Source organism: Pseudophryne corroboree, chromosome 5 (assembly GCF_028390025.1).
Source record: "Pseudophryne corroboree isolate aPseCor3 chromosome 5, aPseCor3.hap2, whole genome shotgun sequence".
In the NCBI taxonomy this organism is placed as follows: Eukaryota; Metazoa; Chordata; class Amphibia; order Anura; family Myobatrachidae; genus Pseudophryne; species Pseudophryne corroboree.
Genome location: NC_086448.1, coordinates 633,870,038 through 633,890,903, shown reverse-complemented (window position 1 = coordinate 633,890,903; position 20,866 = coordinate 633,870,038). Strand labels below are relative to the sequence as shown.

Here is a 20,866-nt window from a genome sequence, read left to right as displayed (position 1 = left end):
CAGTATTTCACATATACAGTAGAGGACTACATTGTCCAACATACCAAAGTATAGCTGTGCTCAGCCTCCAGATATTTCTTATATTCACAATTCAGCTTGTCAAACACTGTAGCAATGACAGGTAACGAAACTCTATCCGCCTCGGATAACACTGCAGAAGAAAGGAAATTACATTAGTGACAGAGCACACTTCTGCCAGTACATGCTTCCTCCCACCTTGCGCAGCTGGTAACACTTACTCTGCGAGCACACTGATAAAATAACGGATTTACAGTCCTTGCGCTGAAGCAAGAAATCCATTAATCGCCCTTTGTCTGTAAGCAAGTGCACAATTGGCTGAAGTTTAATACGTAGGTACCACAGGTATCCTGAGGATACAAAAGAAGGAGTGAGTGATCTGGGATATGCACTCGGATATACAAAGTCAAATATTCTGATCAGTCTTATCCTGGTGAAATTATTATTATTTTTTTGTTTCTCGTAGTTGCCCCAGTTTAGTACATCTTTATTTCTATGCAATTGTTTCCTAAATGAAAACTTAGTTCATGTAATCCATCTGTTGGCATCCTCCCTTCTAAATATGGATACTACATTGTGAAAGGGTTAGGTTCACTCCAATTTATCAATCACCATTAATTCCTGACTATCACCAGAGACAGGCACATGTATATAGGCTTTCATAATGCTTTTCATACTGCAACAGATGGGAGCATATGAGTTAGCTGCCAGGTTGCGTGCAACTCTGCTGAATATGCATTTTAGTCACACAGCAATGCAACTAGGATGCAAGAGGAGACTGTGCTGATTAATCTGATACATGCCACTTGTATATATGAGTGCGACAGAGTCTGTATACGGAGCAGAACAGAACTTGTATTGGGAAAAAAGCTGCATCTGCTACATTGTAGCACTTCATGTACAGATTCAGACTCAGGGTGCCCACGATAAAGCTGCAGATCCGACAAACTGGAACAATATAGCCGCAAGCAGCTATATCGTTCTGTGTGTGGGCATGATGTCGTCCATTGTGCGCACCCGTGGGATCGTCCGCCTGCATCGATCTTTCAGCATGTTCAAAAGATCAGCGATGCAGGCAGACAATCCCATGCAGCGCTATACGTAGCAGAGCCGGCATAGCAGGCGGTCGGGCACCGTATCGCTCCGTGTGTGGGGACCGCCCGATATATCGGCCCTCGGACACTCCGCCGCGTCGGCCGCACACGTCGCTTCGTGTGTAGGAACCCTTAGTCACACACAATATACAAGTGTCATATCAATTAAATCAGCAGAGTGTCCTTATGGGTCCTTGTCACATTGCAGTGCGACAAGATGTATTTTTGGCAGAATTAAAAAAAAAAAATAATGCAAAAAAGACGCCCAACACTAGAAGATTGTTACGGGACCGGGTGTGCTAAGGAGGGCTGTTTGCCGTGACTGCGAGATGTATGAGGACAATAATAAGAATTTACTCACCGGTAATTCTATTTCTCGTAGTCCGTAGTGGATGCTGGGGACTCCGTAAGGACCATGGGGGATAGACGGGCTCCGCAGGAGACTGGGCACACTATAAGAAAGATTTGGTACTACCTGGTGTGCACTGGCTCCTCCCTCTATGCCCCTCCTCCAGACCTCAGTTAGGATACTGTGCCCGGAAGAGCTGACACAATAAGGAAGGATTTTGAATCCCGGGTAAGACTCATACCAGCCACACCAATCACACCGTATAACTCGTGATATTAAACCCAGTTAACAGTATGAAATATAACTGAGCCTCTCAACAGATGGCTCAACAATAACCCTTTAGTTAGGCAATAACTATATACAAGTATTGCAGACAATCCGCACTTGGGATGGGCGCCCAGCATCCACTACGGACTACGAGAAATAGAATTACCGGTGAGTAAATTCTTATTTTCTCTGACGTCCTAGTGGATGCTGGGGACTCCGTAAGGACCATGGGGATTATACCAAAGCTCCCAAACGGGCGGGAGAGTGCGGATGACTCTGCAGCACCGAATGAGAGAACGCAAGGTCCTCCTCAGCCAGGGTATCAAATTTGTAGAATTTAGCAAACGTGTTTGCCCCTGACCAAGTTGCAGCTCGGCAAAGTTGTAAAGCCGAGACCCCTCGGGCAGCCGCCCAAGATGAGCCCAACCTCCTCGTGGAATGGGCTTTCACTGATTTAGGATGCGGCAATCCAGCCGCAGAATGCGCCAGCTGAATTGTGCTACAAATCCAGCGAGCAATAGTCTGCTTAGAAGCAGGAGCACCTATTTTGTTGGGTGCATACAGGATAAAAAGCGAGTCAGTTTTCCTGACTCCAGCCGTCCTGGAAACATAAATTTTCAAGGCCCTGACTACGTCCAGTAACTTGGAATCCTCCAAGTCCCTAGTAGCCGCAGGCACCACAATAGGTTGGTTCAAGTGAAAAGCTGATACCACCTTAGGGAGAAACTGGGGACGAGTCCTCAATTCTGCCCTATCCATATGGAAAATCAGATAAGGGCTTTTACATGACAAAGCCGCCAATTCTGACACACGCCTGGCCGAAGCCAAGGCCAATAACATGACCACTTTCCACGTGAGATATTTCAGATCCACGGTTTTAAGTGGTTCAAACCAATGTGATTTTAGGAAACTCACCACCACATTGAGATCCCAAGGTGCCACAGGAGGCACAAAGGGGGGCTGAATATGAAGCACTCCCTTTACAAAAGTCTGAACTTCAGGCAGTGAAGCCAGTTCTCTCTGGAAGAAAATCGACAGAGCCGAAATCTGGACCTTAATGGAACCCAATTTTAGGCCCATAGTCACTCCTGACTGTAGGAAGTGCAGAAAACGACCCAGCTGAAATTCCTCTGTAGGGGCCTTCCTGGCCTCACACCACGCAACATATTTTCGCCAAATGCGGTGATAATGGTTTGCGGTTACTTCTTTCCTGGCTTTTATCAGCGTAGGAATGACTTCCTCCGGAATGCCCTTTTCCTTTAGGATCCGGAATTCAACCGCCATGCCGTCAAACGCAGCCGCGGTAAGTCTTGGAACAGACAGGGCCCCTGCTGTAGCAGATCCTGTCTGAGCGGTAGAGGCCATGGGTCCTCTGATAACATTTCTTGAAGTTCCGGGTACCAAGCTCTTCTTGGCCAATCCGGAACCACGAGTATCGTTCTTACTCCTCGCCTTCTTATTATTCTCAGTACCTTTGGTATGAGAGGCAGAGGAGGGAACACATAAACCGACTGGAACACCCACGGTGTCACTAGAGCTAAATAAGTATACACAGCTTCCCCACACCACCGTGTGTGGACAGGTGTGTATACTCTTAGGCGCTGGTATTTACTAGAAAGATGGAGATCAAATAATGGTGCAGACTGCTGCTCCTAATTAAGGATAATTGCAATCCTTATACGAAACAAAAAAAACACTCACCACAGGGATGTGACCCCCTGTGGAAAATCAGGAGCGCTGTCTACACCAATTAAAGAGACAATGAAATGTGCAATGAAATTATTAATACTTAAAAAGAAGTAAAATTTATTAATCTACAATGCTGCAGCATAAATAGCATCCAATCAACACATGATCTGCAAAATAAATATTAAAATACAAACAATCCACATATAACTAATAATTTGAGCTATATTGCACTGTGTTTATGAGGCTTGGATCTTATTATTACTATATTTCACAGTGTCCACTCATTAAATAATGAACAAACTAATAATGACTTTTCAAACACTAAATGTGTTCAGGAGTCCTCAATTTCTTGATGTTCCAATTGAACATGTGTGCACACATATATAGAGTTAGAAAATGGGTAATTACCATCCACTCAAAGTATTTAGGTCACCTCCAAAATTTGGTATATTGAGATAGTCCCGATTTCAAAGCTCCCTCTGCTGGTACTTATCCGTTTTATTGCAGAATATCTGGAGAAGATGTCATGGGGACTTATCCACAGTGCTCCGGCTCCCTCTGCTGGTGGTTAGCCGCAATTGCAAATGCACTGACTGATGGTCATACCACACAGCGGTGTTGACATTCGTGAGTGGAAGGTGAACGTCCTCAGTCTCGGTCACTTCAAAAACGCGTTTCTCCGCCTACTATATGCACTCAGCGGCTTCCTCAGTTTCTTTTTAAGTATTAATAATTTCATTGCACATTTCATTGTCTCTTTAATTGGTGTAGACAGCGCTCCTGATTTTCCACAGGGGGTCACATCCCTGTGGTGAGTGTTTTTTTTTTTGTGTCACTAGAGCGTCCACAGCTATCGCCTGAGGGTCCCTTGACCTGGCGCAATATCTCTTTAGCTTTTTGTTGAGGCGGGACGCCATCATGTCCACCTGTTGCCTTTCCCAACGGTTTACCAACAGTAGGAAGACTTCTGGATGAAGTCCCCACTCTCCCGGGTGTAGGTCGTGTCTGCTGAGGAAGTCTGCTTCCCAGTTGTCCACACCCGGAATGAGCACTGCTGACAGTGCTATTACGTGATTTTCCGCCCATCGGAGAATCCTTGTGGCTTCTGCCATCGCCACCCTGCTTCTTGTGCCGCCCTGTCGGTTTACATGGGCGACTGCCGTGATGTTGTCTGATTGGATCAGAACCGGCTGGTTTTGAAGCAGGGGCCTTGCCTGACTTAGGGCATTGTAAATGGCCCTCAGTTCCAGAATGTTTATGTGTAGGGACGACTCCTGACTTGACCAAAGTCCCTGGAAATTTCTTCGCTGTGTGACTGCGCCCCAGCCCCGAAGGCTGGCATCCGTGGTCACCAGGACCCAGTCCTGTATGCCGAATCTGCGGCCCTCTAGAAGATGAGCACTCTGCAGCCACCACAGTAGAGACACCCTGGTCCTTAGAGACAGGGTTATCAGTTGATGCATCTGAAGATGCGATCCCGACCACTTGTCCAAGAGGTCCCACTGGAAGGTCCTTGCATGGAACCTGCCGAATGGAATTGCTTCGTACGAAGCCACCATTTTTCCCAGGACTCGTGTGCAGTGATGCACCGATACCCGTTTTGGTTTTAGGAGGTCTCTGACTAGAGATGACAGCTCCTTGGCTTTCTCCTGCGGGAGAAACACTTTTTTCTGTTCTGTGTCCAGAATCATCCCCAGGAACAGTAAGCGTGTGGAAGGAACCAGTTGTGACTTTGGAATGTTTAGAATCCAGCCATGCTGCTGTAGCACTTCCCGAGATAGTGCTACTCCGACCAGTAACTGCTCCCTGGACCTCGCCTTTATTAGGAGATCGTCCAAGTACGGGATAATTAAAACTCCCTTTTTTCGAAGGAGTATCATAATTTCTGCCATTACCTTGGTAAACACCCTCGGTGCCGTGGACAGTCCAAACGGTAGTGTCTGGAATTGGTAATGGCAATCCTGTACCACAAATCTGAGGTACTCTTGGTGAGGAAGGTAAATTGGGACATGCAGGTAAGCATCCTTGATGTCCAGGGATACCATGTAATCCCCCTCGTCCAGGCTTGCAATAACCGCCCTGAGCGATTCCATCTTGAACTTGAATCTTTTTATGTATGTGTTCAAGGATTTCAAATTTAAAATGGGTCTCACCGAACCGTCCGGTTTCGGTACCACAAACAGTGTGGAATAGTAACCCCGTCCTTGTTGAAGTAGGGGTACTTTGACTATCACCTGCTGGGAATACAGCTTGTGAATTGCCTCTAGTACAGCCTCCCTGCCCGAGGGAGTTGTCGGTAAGGCCGATTTGAGGAAACGGCGGGGGGGAGGCGCCTCGAATTCCAGCTTGTACCCCTGAGATACTACTTGAAGGATCCAGGGATCCACCCGTGAGCGAACCCACTGATCGCTGAAATTTTTGAGGCGGCCCCCCACCGTACCTGGCTCCGCCTGTGGAGCCCCACCGTCATGCGGCGGATTTGAAAGAAGCGGGGGAGGACTTTTGTTCCTGGGAACCTGCTGCGTGGTGCAGCTTTTTTCCCCTTCCTCTGCCTCTAGACAGAAAAGACCCGCCTGTTTTTCTGGGGTCGAAAGGACTGTACCTGATAATACGGCGCTTTCTTAGGCTGTGAGGGGACATGGGGCAAAAATGCTGACTTCCCAGCTGTTGCTGTGGAAACAAGGTCTGAGAGACCATCCCCGAATAACTCCTCACCCTTATAAGGCAAAACTTCCATGTGCCTTTTAGAATCTGCATCCCCTGTCCACTGCCGAGTCCATAAGCCTCTCCTAGCAGAAATGGACAATGCACTTATTCTAGATGCCAGCCGGCAGATCTCCCTCTGTGCATCTCTCATGTACAAGACTGAGTCTTTTATATGCTCTACGGTTAGCAATATAGTGTCCCTGTCCAGGGTGTCAATATTTTCTGACAGGGAATCTGACCAAGCAGCAGCAGCACTGCACATCCACGCTGAAGCAATAGCTGGTCTCAGTATAACACCAGTGTGTGTATATATAGACTTTAGGATAGCCTCCTGCTTTCTATCAGCAGGTTCCTTTAGGGCGGCCGTATCCGGAGACGGTAGTGCCACCTTTTTAGACAAACGTGTGAGCGCTTTATCCACCCTAGGGGGAGTTTCCCAACGTGACCTATCCTCTGGCGAGAAAGGGAACGCCATTAGTAATTTTTTTGAAATCACCAATTTTTTATCAGGGAAAGCCCACGCTTCTTCACACACTTCATTTAATTCTTCAGATGGGGGAAAAACTATTGGTAGCTTTTTCTCCCCAAACATAATACCCTTTTTTGAGGTACCTGGGTTTATATCAGAAATGTGTAAAACCGCTTTCATTGCCTCAATCATGCAACGAATGGCCCTAGTGGACATTAAATTTGACTCATCGTCGTCGACACTGGTATCAGTATCCGTGTCGATATCTGTGTCTGCCATCTGAGGTAGTGGGCGTTTTAGAGCCCCTGATGGCCTGGGCAGGCACGAGCTGAGAAGCCGGCTGTCCCGCATTTGGCATGTCGTCAAATTTTTTATGTAAGGAGTCGACACTTGCACGTAATTCCTTCCATAAGTCCATCCACTCAGGTGTCTGCCCCGCAGGGGGTGACATCACATTTATAGGCATCTGCTCCGCCTCCACATAAGTCTCCTCATCAAACATGTCGACACAGCCGTACCGACACACCGCACACACACACAGGGAATGCTCTTAAAGGAGACAGGACCCCACAAAAGCCCTATGGGGAGACAGAGAGAGAGTATGCCAGCACACACCAGAGCGCTATATAATGCAGGGACTAACTGAATTATGTCCCCTATAGCTGCTATAATATTTACTGCGCCTCAAATTTGTGCCCCCCCTCTCTTTTTTACCCTTTTCTGTAGTGTAGACTGCAGGGGAGAGTCAGGGAGCTTCCTTCCAGCGGAACTGTGAGGGAGAAATGGCGCCAGTGTGCTGAGGGAGATGGCTCCGCCCCTTTTTCGGCTGACTTTTCTCCCGCTTTTTTCTGTATTCTGGCAGGGGTAATTACCACATATATAGCCTCTGGGGCTATATATTGTGGTTATTTTGCCAGCCAAGGTGATTTTATTGCTGCTCAGGGCGCCCCCCCCCAGCGCCCTGCACCCTCAGTGACCGGAGTGTGAAGTGTGTATGAGGAGCAATGGCGCACAGCTGCAGTGCTGTGCGCTACCTTGGTGAAGACTGAAGTCTTCTGCCGCCGATTTTCCGGACCATCTTCTTGCTTCTGGCTCTGTAAGGGGGACGGCGGCGCGGCTCCGGGAACGAACACCAAGGACGGGTCCTGCGGTCGATTCCTCTGGAGCTAATGGTGTCCAGTAGCCTAAGAAGCCCAAGCTAGCTGCAAGCAGGTAGGTTCGCTTCTTCTCCCCTTAGTCCCTCGTTGCAGTGAGCCTGTTGCCAGCAGGTCTCACTGTAAAATAAAAAACCTAACATATACTTTCTTTCTAGGAGCTCAGGAGAGCCCCTAGTGTGCATCCAGCTAGGCCGGGCACAGAAATCTAACTGAGGTCTGGAGGAGGGGCATAGAGGGAGGAGCCAGTGCACACCAGGTAGTACCAAATCTTTCTTATAGTGTGCCCAGTCTCCTGCGGAGCCCGTCTATCCCCCATGGTCCTTACGGAGTCCCCAGCATCCACTAGGACGTCAGAGAAATGTATTACACAGTCTTCTTTTATTACTTTTTTGTTCCCTACTGTAAAATGCTAAATAATTTGTCAGCTCTATATAAGTAAATGTTATTAATACATAAATAAATAAATAAATAATAATAAAAATAATACAAATAATTTTACCTTCACTGGCACTTATTATTATATCTGGCTGAAAGACAATCCAGGATGAGGAATCTGTTAGAGTAGTTAAAGGGTGTATTTAACAGGGTATTAAGATAATTCTTCACACATCCAAGACAACTGCAATAAAATAACTGACCGCTGGGACTGTTACTCAATAGAAAAGAAAGCAACTGTTACAGCACAGGTTAGTACAGCTAGAAGGCTTGGGCTGTAAAGAAGAGGAGAAGAGGGATAGGAATATACTCAGGATAGAAGCGGTCTTGCCTTCATGGTCAGCAAGAAGAAAAAAAAGGTACAGTAATATTTCATTGCCCATCTAAAAATAGGATTTTAATACCTACTGGTAAATCCTTTTCTCGTAGTCCATAAGGGATATTGGGGGAATCTAGTACGATGGGGTATAGACAGGGTCCAAAGGAGCCAGTGCAATTTAAATTTCTTCAACTGGGTGTACCGTCACCTCCCACAGGCAGTTATAGGTAAAAACGTTCCAGAAGGAGAAAGGACATATAAAAGGGCAGGAACATGATAACAAAAGGTGGTGAGATTTACAGACCAGCAAACATAAAACAACCAGCAACGGCTGGTATCAATAACAGCAACAGTTGAACAGGTAACTATAGAACAAGAACCTGCAGAAAAGTCAACGCATTGAGGCGGGCGCCCAATATCCCTTATGGACTATGAGAAAAGGATTTACTGGTAGGTATTAAAATCCAATTTTCTCTAGCATCCATAAGGGATATTGGGGGAAACTAGTACGATGGGGATGTCCCAAAGCTTCCAGAACGGACGGGAATGTGCAGAGACTGCTGCAGCAACGCCTGCCCAAACTGGGTATCTTCTTTGGCCAGGGTATCAAACTTGTAGAACTTCACAAAGGTGTTCTTCCCCAATCAGGTAGCAGCTCGGCATAGTTGCAAGGCCGAGACTCCACGGGCAGCCGCCCAGGAAGTTCCCATTGATCTTGTAGAGTGGGCCTTCAGAGACCTAGAAACAGGTAAGGCTGCCGACACATAGGCCTCTTGGATAGTAAGTCTAATCCAACGAGTAATGGACTGCTTTGAAGCAGGGCAACCCTTCTTCTGCGCATCATATAGCACGAACAAGGAATCAGTTTTTCTGACCCGAGCCGTGCGCTTGACATAGATCTTCAAAGCACGCACAGCATCCAAAGCCTCCGGAGGAGCAGAAGCGTCAGAAGTGGACAGAACCACAATAGGTTGATTCAGATGAAACGCGGAGACAACCTTCGGCAGGAACTGCTGTCTAGTCTGGAGCTCCGCTCTGTCCTCGTAAAAAACCAAGCATGGACTTTTAAACGATAAGGCCCCCAATTCTGAGACACGTCGAGCAGAAGCCAGGGCCAGTAACATCACCGTCTTCCACGTGAGGTACTTGTCTTCCACTGTCATCAGAGGTTCAAACCAGGAGGACTGTAGAAATGCCAACACTACATCCAAATCCCAGGGTGCCGTAGGCGCCACAAAAGGTGGATGTATGTGGAGTACTCCTTGCAAGAAGGTCTGAACTTCCAGCAACACGGTCAACATCTTCTGGAAGAAAATTGAGAGAGCTGAAATCTGGACCTTAAGGGAACCCAGACGTAAGCCCTTATCAACACCAGCCTGCAGGAAACATAGGAAACATCCCGAGTGGGGGAGGAGATACATATCTCCTCCAGATATGATGGTTGTGTTTTGACGTCACAGGTTTCCTGGCCTGAACCATGGTAGCAATAACCTTCTTGGAAAGGCCCTTGAGAGCTAGGATGTTTTTGCTCAACCTCCATGCCGTCAAACCAAGTCACCGTAAGTCCGGGTAGACGAACGGTCCTTGCTGAAGAAGATCTCTTCTAAGTGGTAGAGGCCAAGGGTCTTCGACGAACATATCCAGAAGATCCGCATACCACGCCCTCCTAGGCCAATCCGGGGCAATCAGAATTGCCTGAAAATCCAGATTTCTGATTCACTTTAGCAACCTTGGGAGCAATGGAATCGGAGGAAACAGGTAGACCAGCCGGTATGACCAAGGCGACGCTAGTGCGTCCACTGCCCTCGCCTGAGGGTCCCTGGTGCATGAGCAATACCAGGGAAGATTCTTGTTGAGACGAGAAGCCATCATGTCTATTTGTGGGCAACCTCACCGGTCGATGATCTGTTGGAACACCAGATGGTGGAGCTCCCACTCCCCCGGGTGGAGATCGTGATGACTCAGGAAGTCCGCCTCCCAGTTGTCCACACACAGAATGAAAACTGCCGACAGTGCTCTTGCATTTCTTTCCACCCAGAGGAGTATCCTTGACACCTCTCGCATGCAGGATCTGCTTTTTGTCCCTCCTTGTCGATTGATATACACCACGGCCGCGGCGTTGTCCGTCTGTATCTGGATCGCGTGATCCTTGAGCAGGGGAGAGGCCTGAAGCAGAGCACTGTAGATTGCCCGAAGTTCCAGAATGTTGATCAGAAGGAGGGCCTCGTGGACTGACCACCGGCCCTGGAACTGCACCCCCTGGGTGACAGCTCTCCATTCCCATAGACTGGCAGCCGTCGTGAGGAGAGACCAATCCTGAATCCCGAAACTCTGGCCTTCCAGGAGATTGGAGGACTGCAGCCACCACAGGAGGGAAATCCTGGCATGAGGTGACAGCTGAATCATCCGGTGCACCTGTAGATGTGATCCGGACCACTTGCTCAAGAGATCCAACTGAAACGTTCTGGAATGGAACCTCCCATACTGGATCGCCTCGTATGAGGCAACCATCTTTCCTAACAATCTTATGCAAAGATGTACGGACACACAAGTAGGTCGGAGCACCATGCGGACCATTTCCTTAAGAGTTTTCGCCTTGTCCTCTGGGAGAAACACCTTCTGGACCACAGTATCCAGCAACATCCCCAGGAACAGGAGCCTCTGAGTCAGCTCCAGATGGGACTTCTGCAAGTTGAGGATCCACCCATGATCTGACAGAAGATGGATGGTGCGGTCGATATGGAGCAACAAAAGCTCCCTGGATCTTGCTTTTATCAGAAGACCGTCCAAATAAGGGACCACATTGACCCCCTGGACCCGGAGTTGAAACATCATCTCCGCCATCTCCTTCGTGAATACCCTCGGGGCTGTAGACAGGCTGAAGGGTAGAGCCTGGAACTGAAAATTAACGTCCAGCAGGGCAAACCGCAGGTACGCCTGATGAGGCGGCCAAACCGGAATATGGAGATAGGCGTCCTTGATATACAAGGAAATCATGAATTCCTATTCCTCCAGGCCCGCAATCACTGCTCGCAGGGATTCCATTTTGAAGTTGAACACCCTCAAATAAGGATTCAAGGATTTCAGACTGAAAATGGGTCTGACCGAACCGTCCGGCTTCGACACCAGAAACAGGTTTGAGTAAAACCCCTTGCCGCGTTGTGGTAGCGGTACTGGAACAATGACGTGGGACTAGACCAACTTTAGGATAAGCCAGTTGCAACGTAACTTGCATATCCTCCAAAGCTGGTAAGCTTGATTTGAAAAATTGTTGGGGGTTGGGGGTTGGGGGGGGGGGGGGGGAGTACTGTCGAACTCCAGCTTGTAGCACTGAGAAAGAAGCTCTCTGACCCAGGCATCCTGGCAGGAGGTCTCCCAGACGCGGCTGAGGTGACGCAGTCGAGCTCCCACCTTAAAGTCCCCTCGGGGTGGGTGGGCACCATCATGCTGAGGCCTTAGTGGAAGCAGAACTGGTGGACTGTTCCTGAGAACTGGCACTTGCAGGTTTTCTGGACTTCCCTTTGGTGCCTCTAGCCGCATTGGAGGCGCCTCTGGCCCTTGAACGAAATGTGCGAGACCGAAAGGACTGGACAGACGGCCCCGGATAGGAGCGTCTCGCCGGCGAGGCCCCAGAGAGAAGAAACGTGGATTTCCCTGCCATAACTTTGGAAATCCAGGTATCTAGTTCAACCCCAAAAATCCATTCCCCAGAAAATCCCACATTACGTTTTGATTCTGTGTCCGCAATCCACTTACGCAACCACAAGGCCCTGCGCGCCGACACTGCCATGGCAGACGTCCGATCATTAATGTTCTCCATCTCCTTGAAGGAATCACAGTGGACACGGGTAGTGTCCTGAATGTGCTTCAGGAGGGTTACCATAGTAACTAAGGGCATATCCTTCGAGAAGCCCCCATGAATTTGCGTGGCCCAAGAATGAATAGCATGGGTCATCCAGCAACCTGCAATGACCGGTCTTTGTGAAAGCCCGGCTGCAGTGTATATAGATTTTAGGGTAAGTCTATCTTCCGATCCCCTGGATCCTTCATGGTAAAGGAGCCTGGGTCAGGCAGCACCGCCTTCTCAGACAGGCGAGAGAGTGAGACATCCACCCCAGGGGTTTTCTCATAAAATTTTCTACCTTCAGGAGCAAATGGGAAAGTGCGCAAAAACATTTTGGACACTTGGAATTTTTTGTCTGGATTTTACCAGGCCTGTTTGAATAAGTCATCCAACTCTGGAGAATCAGGTAAAGTGACATTGGGCTTGTTTTGGGCAAAGAAAAATGACTGCTGTGACGCAGCGTCCTCTAGAGGGAGCTTTAACACATCCCTTATAGCCAAAATGGGGGGTTCAATACGCTGAGCAGCAACGGGATCCAGGTCATCCCCATCATCTTGTATATCATCATCTGTATCAGATAGCAGAGCAGGTAAACCACGCTTCTGTGGACCTGCATGAGAGGGGTGGCTGTACATCTGCCCTAGCAGCTAAATCTGCAACAGCTTGTTGTAGTAGCTGAGTGTTCTGCACATTAGCAGTGAGCTGGAAAGACATATCTGACATAGTCTTAAGAGACCCCAACCACTGGGGCTCTGGACCCTCTCCCCCAGCCCCTTCACTGATTTGTGAAGATTGACTGCATTGTTCACAGGAAACAGAATCATTAGATAATGGAGAGAATCTGGTATGACATACACTGCACAGCTTGTGTTTACCAATATTTCACAGTAAGCACAATAACATACACATAGACAATTATAATGCAAGCCTGCCCTACTATATGTGAGTGGAGACACAGAGAAGAGAGGACACCAGCACACCCTGAGCTGCACAGCCCCAGTGAGGCTGTCAGCTTTCTAAAACAAAGTAAACACTAACAATTTTTGTCCTACAGAGGATCAGTATAGTGTACACAAGTGGCTCTCCCCCTTTGCTACACCATGTACCAGTTTTCCAGCGTGTCTTGTGGGGCAGGAAGCGCAGTGTGTGCTGTAGATGGCTGCAGTAAGCAGAGGAGGCGCCAAAATGCCTCAGGTCCCGCTCTAAGTTAGCTCCGTCCCATCTAATGGCGCCAGAGCTATAATGAATATTTATACTGGCAAAGTCTCCTATATAGCTTAAGACAGTGATGGCTAACCTTGACACTCCAGCTGTTGTTGAACTACATATCCCAGCATGCCCTGCTAGTTTTGTTATTTGGCCATGCTAAAACTGATGCAGGGCATGCTGGGATGTGTAGTTCAACAACAGCTGGAGTGTCAAGGTTAGCCATCAATGGCTTAAGACAACACACAAGTGCTAGTCAAGCCCTTTCGTGCCAGTTCTACACGGGGGGATCTTAGCGGGACCCCCACCAGGAGGGTCCTGTACGCCGCGCCCGTGGTCAGCCGCACTTTGAACCGGGGGACCCCCTAGCGGGGCCCCCGGTTTGTACTCCCCACCGATGTCACCGTCAGGCAGCGTTAGGGGTGTGCGGCGTGCTGCGGCTGTGACAGCCAAGGCGCAGTGCCCCACTGAACAGCAGCCTCTCAGGTCCTGCAGCGGGGGAGCGGCTCTGCACCTCGAAAGGCCGGTGACCATCCCCCACTAGCTCCCACGGCGCAGCTATGCTGTTGCCCAGACAGTATACCAAAAATAATAAAAGTTTAAAAGAAAATTGAAGAAAACTCTCTGGAGCTGCAGAGATGTGCATCCTCTCCTGAGGGCACTTTTTTCTAAACTGCCTGTGGGAGGGGGCACAGAGGGGAGGAGCCAGCACACCCAGTTGAAGAAATTTAAAGTGCACTGGCTCCTTTGGACCCCATCTATACCCCATCGTACTAGTTTCCCCCAATATTCCCTTATAGCTGCTGGAGAAAAATGTTGTTGTATAAAAAAGAACCCCATCACCAAAAACAACAACAGAAAACACAATTTAATTTGACTTCAATATATATTATTGGTAGTTTAGTGGTTATTTAAAGCAGATTTTATATTATGCTTGAACGAAATACTAAAAATATTTTAAAATTGATCTCCTGAAGCTGCGTTTTGGCATTTTATTTAGGAGTGTCGGGTGGTGCAGCCTTTTTGGACAGATTTGGGAAAGTATCCGTGATATGGTGCCTGCCTTTCCCTCAAAAGAACCCATCATATGTATTAAAAAGATTTTTCTGGGAAGAATCTTTCCATGTTCTGATCTATTAATTATGTTTTTAAGCTGGTGACACTGGCCAAGGTTATTGTAGCTAGAACTTGGCTTGGGGTTGTTCCTCCTGACTTTTTTAACTGGAGAGCCTTGGTTAATGATACTATGAGTCATATTAGTAGAAAGGCATTCAGTAAATATAACTTATGGTCCTATTGGACAGAGAGTGGGTGTGTGTCAGGAGGGGGCTGTGTAACAGGTCTGGGAGGGTCCCACACACACTTTAACTTTGTTGCTTTACTCTTTTGCTGGGAGACCTTGGTCTCCCAGTAAAAGAATTGCACCACTTACAGCCTGTGCAAAACACAGCTGCCAGGCTGTTAACCAACCAGCCCCGTTCTAGCCACATAACACCCATCCTCTACTCCCTTCACTGGCTGCCTGTAAGATGGCGAATCATCTTCAAGATTGGCTTACTGAGTTTCAAAGCACTACATGACCAGGGTCCAAGGTACCTTAAGCAGCTTCTGATTCCATAATGCCCCACTCAGTTACTGCGATCTGTAGATAAAGGACTTTTAGCAGTTCCGAGAATCTCCAGTAATTCATCTGGGGGTCGAGCTTTTAGTCACGCGGCTCCGACTCTATGGAACTCACTTCCCCACACAGTGCGAGATCACAAGAGAATAAGAGATTGCTGAAAGGAAGTTTACTAGCCTAGCTGTTACCACCCTCTAACACTGGGATCCACTTCTGAAAACATGAAAAAAAAATAGGATTTTAATACTTACCGGTAAATCCTTTTCTCGTAGTCCGTAGGGGATACTGGGATGGTCTTAATACCATGGGGTATAGATGGGGTCCATTGGAGCCTTGGTACTTTAAATTTCTTCAGAGTGTGCTGGCTCCTCCCCTCTATGCCCCTCCTGCAGACTCAGTCTAGGAAAACTGTGCCCGAGGAGACGGACACACTTTGAGAGGTGGAAAACAGACAAGAAAGTTGTGAGAGTACGAACCAGCACACAACAAAACAAGAGGATAGCAACGCTAACCACAACTTGAAAATAGGGACAGCAACAGCAGACCCAACTACCAACACACAAGAACAACTCTTGCAGGAAAATAATGAAGCACAGAGGCGGGCGCCCAGTATCCCATACGGACTACGAGAAAAGGATTTACCAGTAGGTATTAAAATCCTATTTTCTCTAACGTCCTAGGGGATACTGGGATGGTCTTAGTACCATGGGGAAGTCCCAAAGCTCCCAGACCGGGTGACCGGGTGGGAGAGTGCCGAGACCCCTTCAAAACTGATTGACCAAACTAAGGTCCTCAGTAGCCAAGGGGTCGAACCTATAAGACTTAAACGTGTTCGAACCTGACCAAGAAACTGCCCTGCATAACTGCAAAGTCAAGACACCCCGGGCAGCCACCCAGGAAGAACCCACCGACCGTGTGGAGTGGGCCTGAACATACTTCAGCAGCGGCAAAGGGTAAGCCCATTGGAGTGTAAGCCTGACCCAACATGCAACAGACTGCTTCGAAGCAGGACAAACCATCTTTAAAGCATCGTAGAGAACAGAAAACAAGTCTGATTTACTTAGACGAGCTGTCCTCTTGACATAAATCTCCAAAGCTTGAACCACATCCAAGGACTTTGGTGTAACAGACGCGCCAGTGACAACCGGAACTACTATTGGCGAATTTATATGAAAATCCGACACCACCTCAGGCAAGAATGTCTAGCGAGTTCTGAGCTCCGCTCTATCCTCATGAAACACCAGAGAAAGACTCTTACAGGATAAGGCTCCTAATTCCAAAACACGCCTCGCAGAGGCCAAGGCCAACAACATGATTGTCTTCCACGTCAAATACTCCATGTCCACCTTGTGGAAAGGTTCAAATCAATCCGATTGGAGAAAGGTCAGAACCAAATTGAGATGCCACGGCGGCGTGGGAGGCACAAAGGATAATCGAATATGAAGGTGTCGAAGTAAAAAATATTACATAAAGAGAACATACAAACTACACACATTTAAGTCGCTATACTTGCAAATACGCGCAGCGAGCACAGCAATATATGGTAACACACGCATTTACACGGACATGCCACAGAGATGGATTCAACACTTATTTCATGCAGTACATAATTATAATAATAACCAAGCACCAGACATCATGATGATTTAAAATTATATCTAATTAATTAATGTCATGAATGTGTATTATTTGAACTAAGCAAGATAGACCTGTCATATTTACTATTAAAACAACCAGCTTAATGTGTAGATTCATTTGATACTTGTTATTGAGTTGTGGGACATTGTGACGGATGGTTATGATTAGATGTATGGAAGCTGGAATCACTTTTGTTAGAACAATGGATGTTCCGAATAGGTAATGAACAGGAAACTCATGCCAGCCCCTTTGTACATCCCCAAGGCTGAACCTGTTCAGCATATACAAAGAAACTAGTGACTCAATCATGAATGAGAGAGAGTCCCCTCCCCCAGAAACTAGTTAACACATTTTGCTGGTCACACAGGAAGGTAGTTCCTGTTTTGGTCTCAGAGTTGCTGTAAGGTCTGAGACGATGATGGAGTTATTGCCAGCTCTGTTCATGTTTTGGTCTCAGTGTAAGATGGAGTCCCGGCATGATTTTACAGAAAGAGAGAGACATAAGCATTGAGGGAATGGTATTGCATCGCTGGCCTGTAACTGCATGTAACTGTATGTAATTGTATGTAACTATGTTTTAACTGCTTACTGTGTGAGTTGTATTCATGTAACTATAGGTATACTGTACTTTGTAATATATATTGAATCCATATCCTTTTAATAGCAAATATATACTTCAATGAGCTTTGGAACTCAGATAATTAGTGGGTGTATTGTTTTCTCTTATGGGATACAGTGTTTTGCGATGTACAGCGCACTTTTATCGTATATGGTAATAAGATGCGTCTGGCGTCTGCAATATATATTAGAGCGGGCATTTTAAATATTTGTGAGAAATCAATTTGGCATTCTTAGAGGACACCTTTGAAGAACGTCTGGACTACTGGGAGAACAGCCATTTTTCACCTGGAAGAAAAGGCAAGGCTGAGATCTGAACTGTTATGGAGCCTAAACGTAGGCCCAACACAACAGCCTGCAGATAGTGCAAGAAACGTCCCAGACGAAAATCCATAGCAGAATACTGTTGACACTTACACCAAGAGACACGTCTCCCATATGTGATGGTAATGTTTCGACATGACCATCCGCTCGGCTTGGATCATAGTCGAGATAACCTTGCCCGGAATGTCTTTCCTGGCAAAAACTTCCCAATCTACTTCCATTCCATTAAACGTAGCCGTGGTAAGTCTGGATAGGCTAACGGCCCTTGTGTAAGAAGATCATCCTGAATTGGCAGAGGCCAGGGGCCTTCCAGTGACAATACCAGGAAGTCTGCATACCAGTCTGGGGCAATCAGAATTGCCTGAACTCTTTTCCATTAAGTCCTTTGAGAACTCTGGGAATTAGAGGAATTGGAAGGAACAAACACACCAACTTGTAAATCCACAGCGTTGTCAGAGCGTCCACTACTGCGGCCTGTGGATTCCTCGTCCTGGAACAAGAATGCAGAAGCTTCTAGGTGACCCGAGAAGCCAACATGTCGAGTTGCGGGTAGCCCCACCGATTAAATATCTGCCAAAACACTTGCGGGTGGAGGCCTTTTTCCCCAGGGTGCAGACCGTGACTCCCGAGGAAGTTTGCTTCCGAATTGTCTACTCCCGAAAGGAGTATGGCAGAAATGGCCTTGGCATTCAGCTCAGCCCAGAGTAGTATCTTGGACACCTCTCCCATTGCAGCTCCACTGTTTTGACCTGGATTTCCAACTGTACCTGTATGGTCCGATACTGAAATATAGAAAGGCCTGTAGAAGGGCATTGTAAATCGCCCTGAGTTCCAAAACATTAATCGGAAGGGAGGCCTATTGATCCAACCACCTACAATGGAACCGAGCCCCTTGGGTCACTGCACCCTGACCTTGGAGGCCCGCAACCACTGTCAACAGAATCCAATCTTGAATTCCGAAGTGGAGATCTGCAACCACCATAAGAGGGAAATCTTGGCTTTTCGTGAAAGGCATATCACCTGGCGCATGTGCAGATGTGACCCTGACCATTTGTCCAGCAGATCCAGGTGGAATGGTCGTACACGGAATCTCTGTACCGAATTGCCTCGTAGGAGGCCATCATCTTTCCCAGTAGGCGTATGCAAAGATGGACTGAGATTTGTTCGGCTTCAAAATGGAACGAACCATTGCCTGAATTGACTTTGCCTTGTCCATAGGAAGGAACACTTTCTGAGACACTGTGTCCATAATAATTACCAGGAACCGAAGCCTCTGCATAGGTTCTAGACAGGATTTCTGCAGACTGAGAAACCACCCTTGATCCGTGAGAAGTCGTATTGTATGGCTGATGCTTTCCATCAACTGTGCTTTGGGCATAGGAGATCGTCCAAGTATGGAACGATGTTCACTCCCTGCTTGCGGAGTTGTAGTGACATATCTGCCATCACCCCTGTAAACACGCTCGGTGCCGTTAAGAGACCGAAAGGCAAGGCCTGGACCTGGTAGTGACTGTCCTGCAGTGCCAACTTGAGGTAAGCCCGATGAGGCGGAAATTTCAGGATGTGAAGATACTTATCCTTGATATCCATAAATACCAGGAATTCCCCTTCATCCAGACCTGAGACCACCGCTCTCAGAGACTTAATCTTGAAGCGGAAAACTCGGAAGAACGAGTTCAGTGATTTGAGGTTGAAGATCGTCCGTATCGAATCGTCCGGTTTCAGTACCACAAATGGCTGGAATAATAACCCCTGTTTTGGAGTTGAGGCGGACCTGGAACAATAACCTGCGTCCCTAACAGTTTTTGTATGTCTTCCTGCAAGATTACTCTTGTTTCGTGTGAAACTGGTAAGCTTGACTATGAAGAATCTGTGAGGTGGGAGCGTTTGAAACTCTAACCTGTAGCCCTGGGAAAGTAGGTCTTTCACCCAGAGGTCCTGGCAGGAGCCTGCAAAAATGTGACTGAAATATTTGAGGCGAGCTCCCACCTGTAAGGCCCCCAGAATCTGGGGCCAATTGTCATGCTGATGGCATGGAAGAGGCTGAGCCTGAGCACTGCTCCTGTGAACCAGCGGCATACCTCTGGGTCCCCAAGCGACGTTGGAGGTACCTCTGGCCTTGCCCTTAAATCTGGCAACCCGAAAGGACTGCAGAGGACTGCAGAGTGGGGCCTGGGTAAGCACATCCAGCCTGTGGAGCTGCAGACGAGAGATAGGTGGACTTATCAGCCGTAGCATGTGAAATTCATTTGTTCGGTTCATCACCGAACAAAGCCTCCCCCTTAAAGGAAAGGCTCTCTACACCTCTCTTGGAATCAGCTTCTGCTGTCCACCGCCGCAGCCATATCGCTCTGCGCGCTGACACCGCCATAGCCGTTGAGCGTGCATTGATTAGGCCTATTTGCCAGAATGCTACACACAAAAAATATGCAGAATCCTGTACATGTCGCAGGATTGTGATAATCTAATCCTGAGGCATCGTGTCAAAACCTTTCAGTATATTACCCGTCCATTTAACAATGGACCTTGTAATTATCCACATGCAATTGTGGGTCTCCGAGGAACTTCCACTGCTGTGTAAATGGATTTGAGAGTAGTCTCAATTTTATGATCAGCAGGGTCTTTTAAGTAGGTAGCTCCAGGTACAGACAGCACAATCTTACGTGACAGCCAGGACATTGAAGTATCCACGGCAGGTGGATTTTTCCACACCTTCCTATCCTCAGGGGGAAAAGAAAAGGACGTCAGCAACCTCATAGGGATCTTGAAATTTCATGTCTGGATTAACCCACGTTACTCTAAAGAGTGTGTTTAATTCCTTTGAGATCGGAAAGTAGCAGGAGATTTTGCTCTAAAGGGGGGTACTCACGGAGCGATAATCTAAGCAATCTGACTAGTTTGCTTAGACTTTAAGCATGATCGCTCCGTGTGTACCCCCCACAGCGATAGCAATGCGCAGGCCCAGCGCATCGCTATCGCTGGTGCTAGATTGGCCTGCCGTGCAGGCTCAATTTAGCAGGTCGCTCATTTCACCCGGTGGGTGAAATGAGCGTTCCCCCCCCCGCACGCTCAACACACATCTCTCCCTAGATCTGCCCGTGAATACGGGCCT

The 20,866-nt window shown here is 47.7% G+C and overlaps 1 protein-coding gene across 2 annotated transcripts in view; it reads right to left on the bottom strand.

Annotated features, from left to right (window-relative positions):
* The window catches only part of RMC1 (regulator of MON1-CCZ1), a 204,160-nt gene that overhangs the window by 48,445 nt on the left and 134,849 nt on the right, over positions 1 to 20,866 (bottom strand). For both annotated transcript variants that reach the window (XM_063923596.1, XM_063923595.1), the window contains exons 12-14: positions 8,249 to 8,302; positions 240 to 368; positions 45 to 151 (exon numbers count right to left, since the gene is read on the bottom strand). In XM_063923596.1, the coding sequence (XP_063779666.1) occupies positions 45 to 151; positions 240 to 368; positions 8,249 to 8,302 (290 nt within the window). The remainder of the gene's footprint in view (positions 1 to 44; positions 152 to 239; positions 369 to 8,248; positions 8,303 to 20,866) is intronic.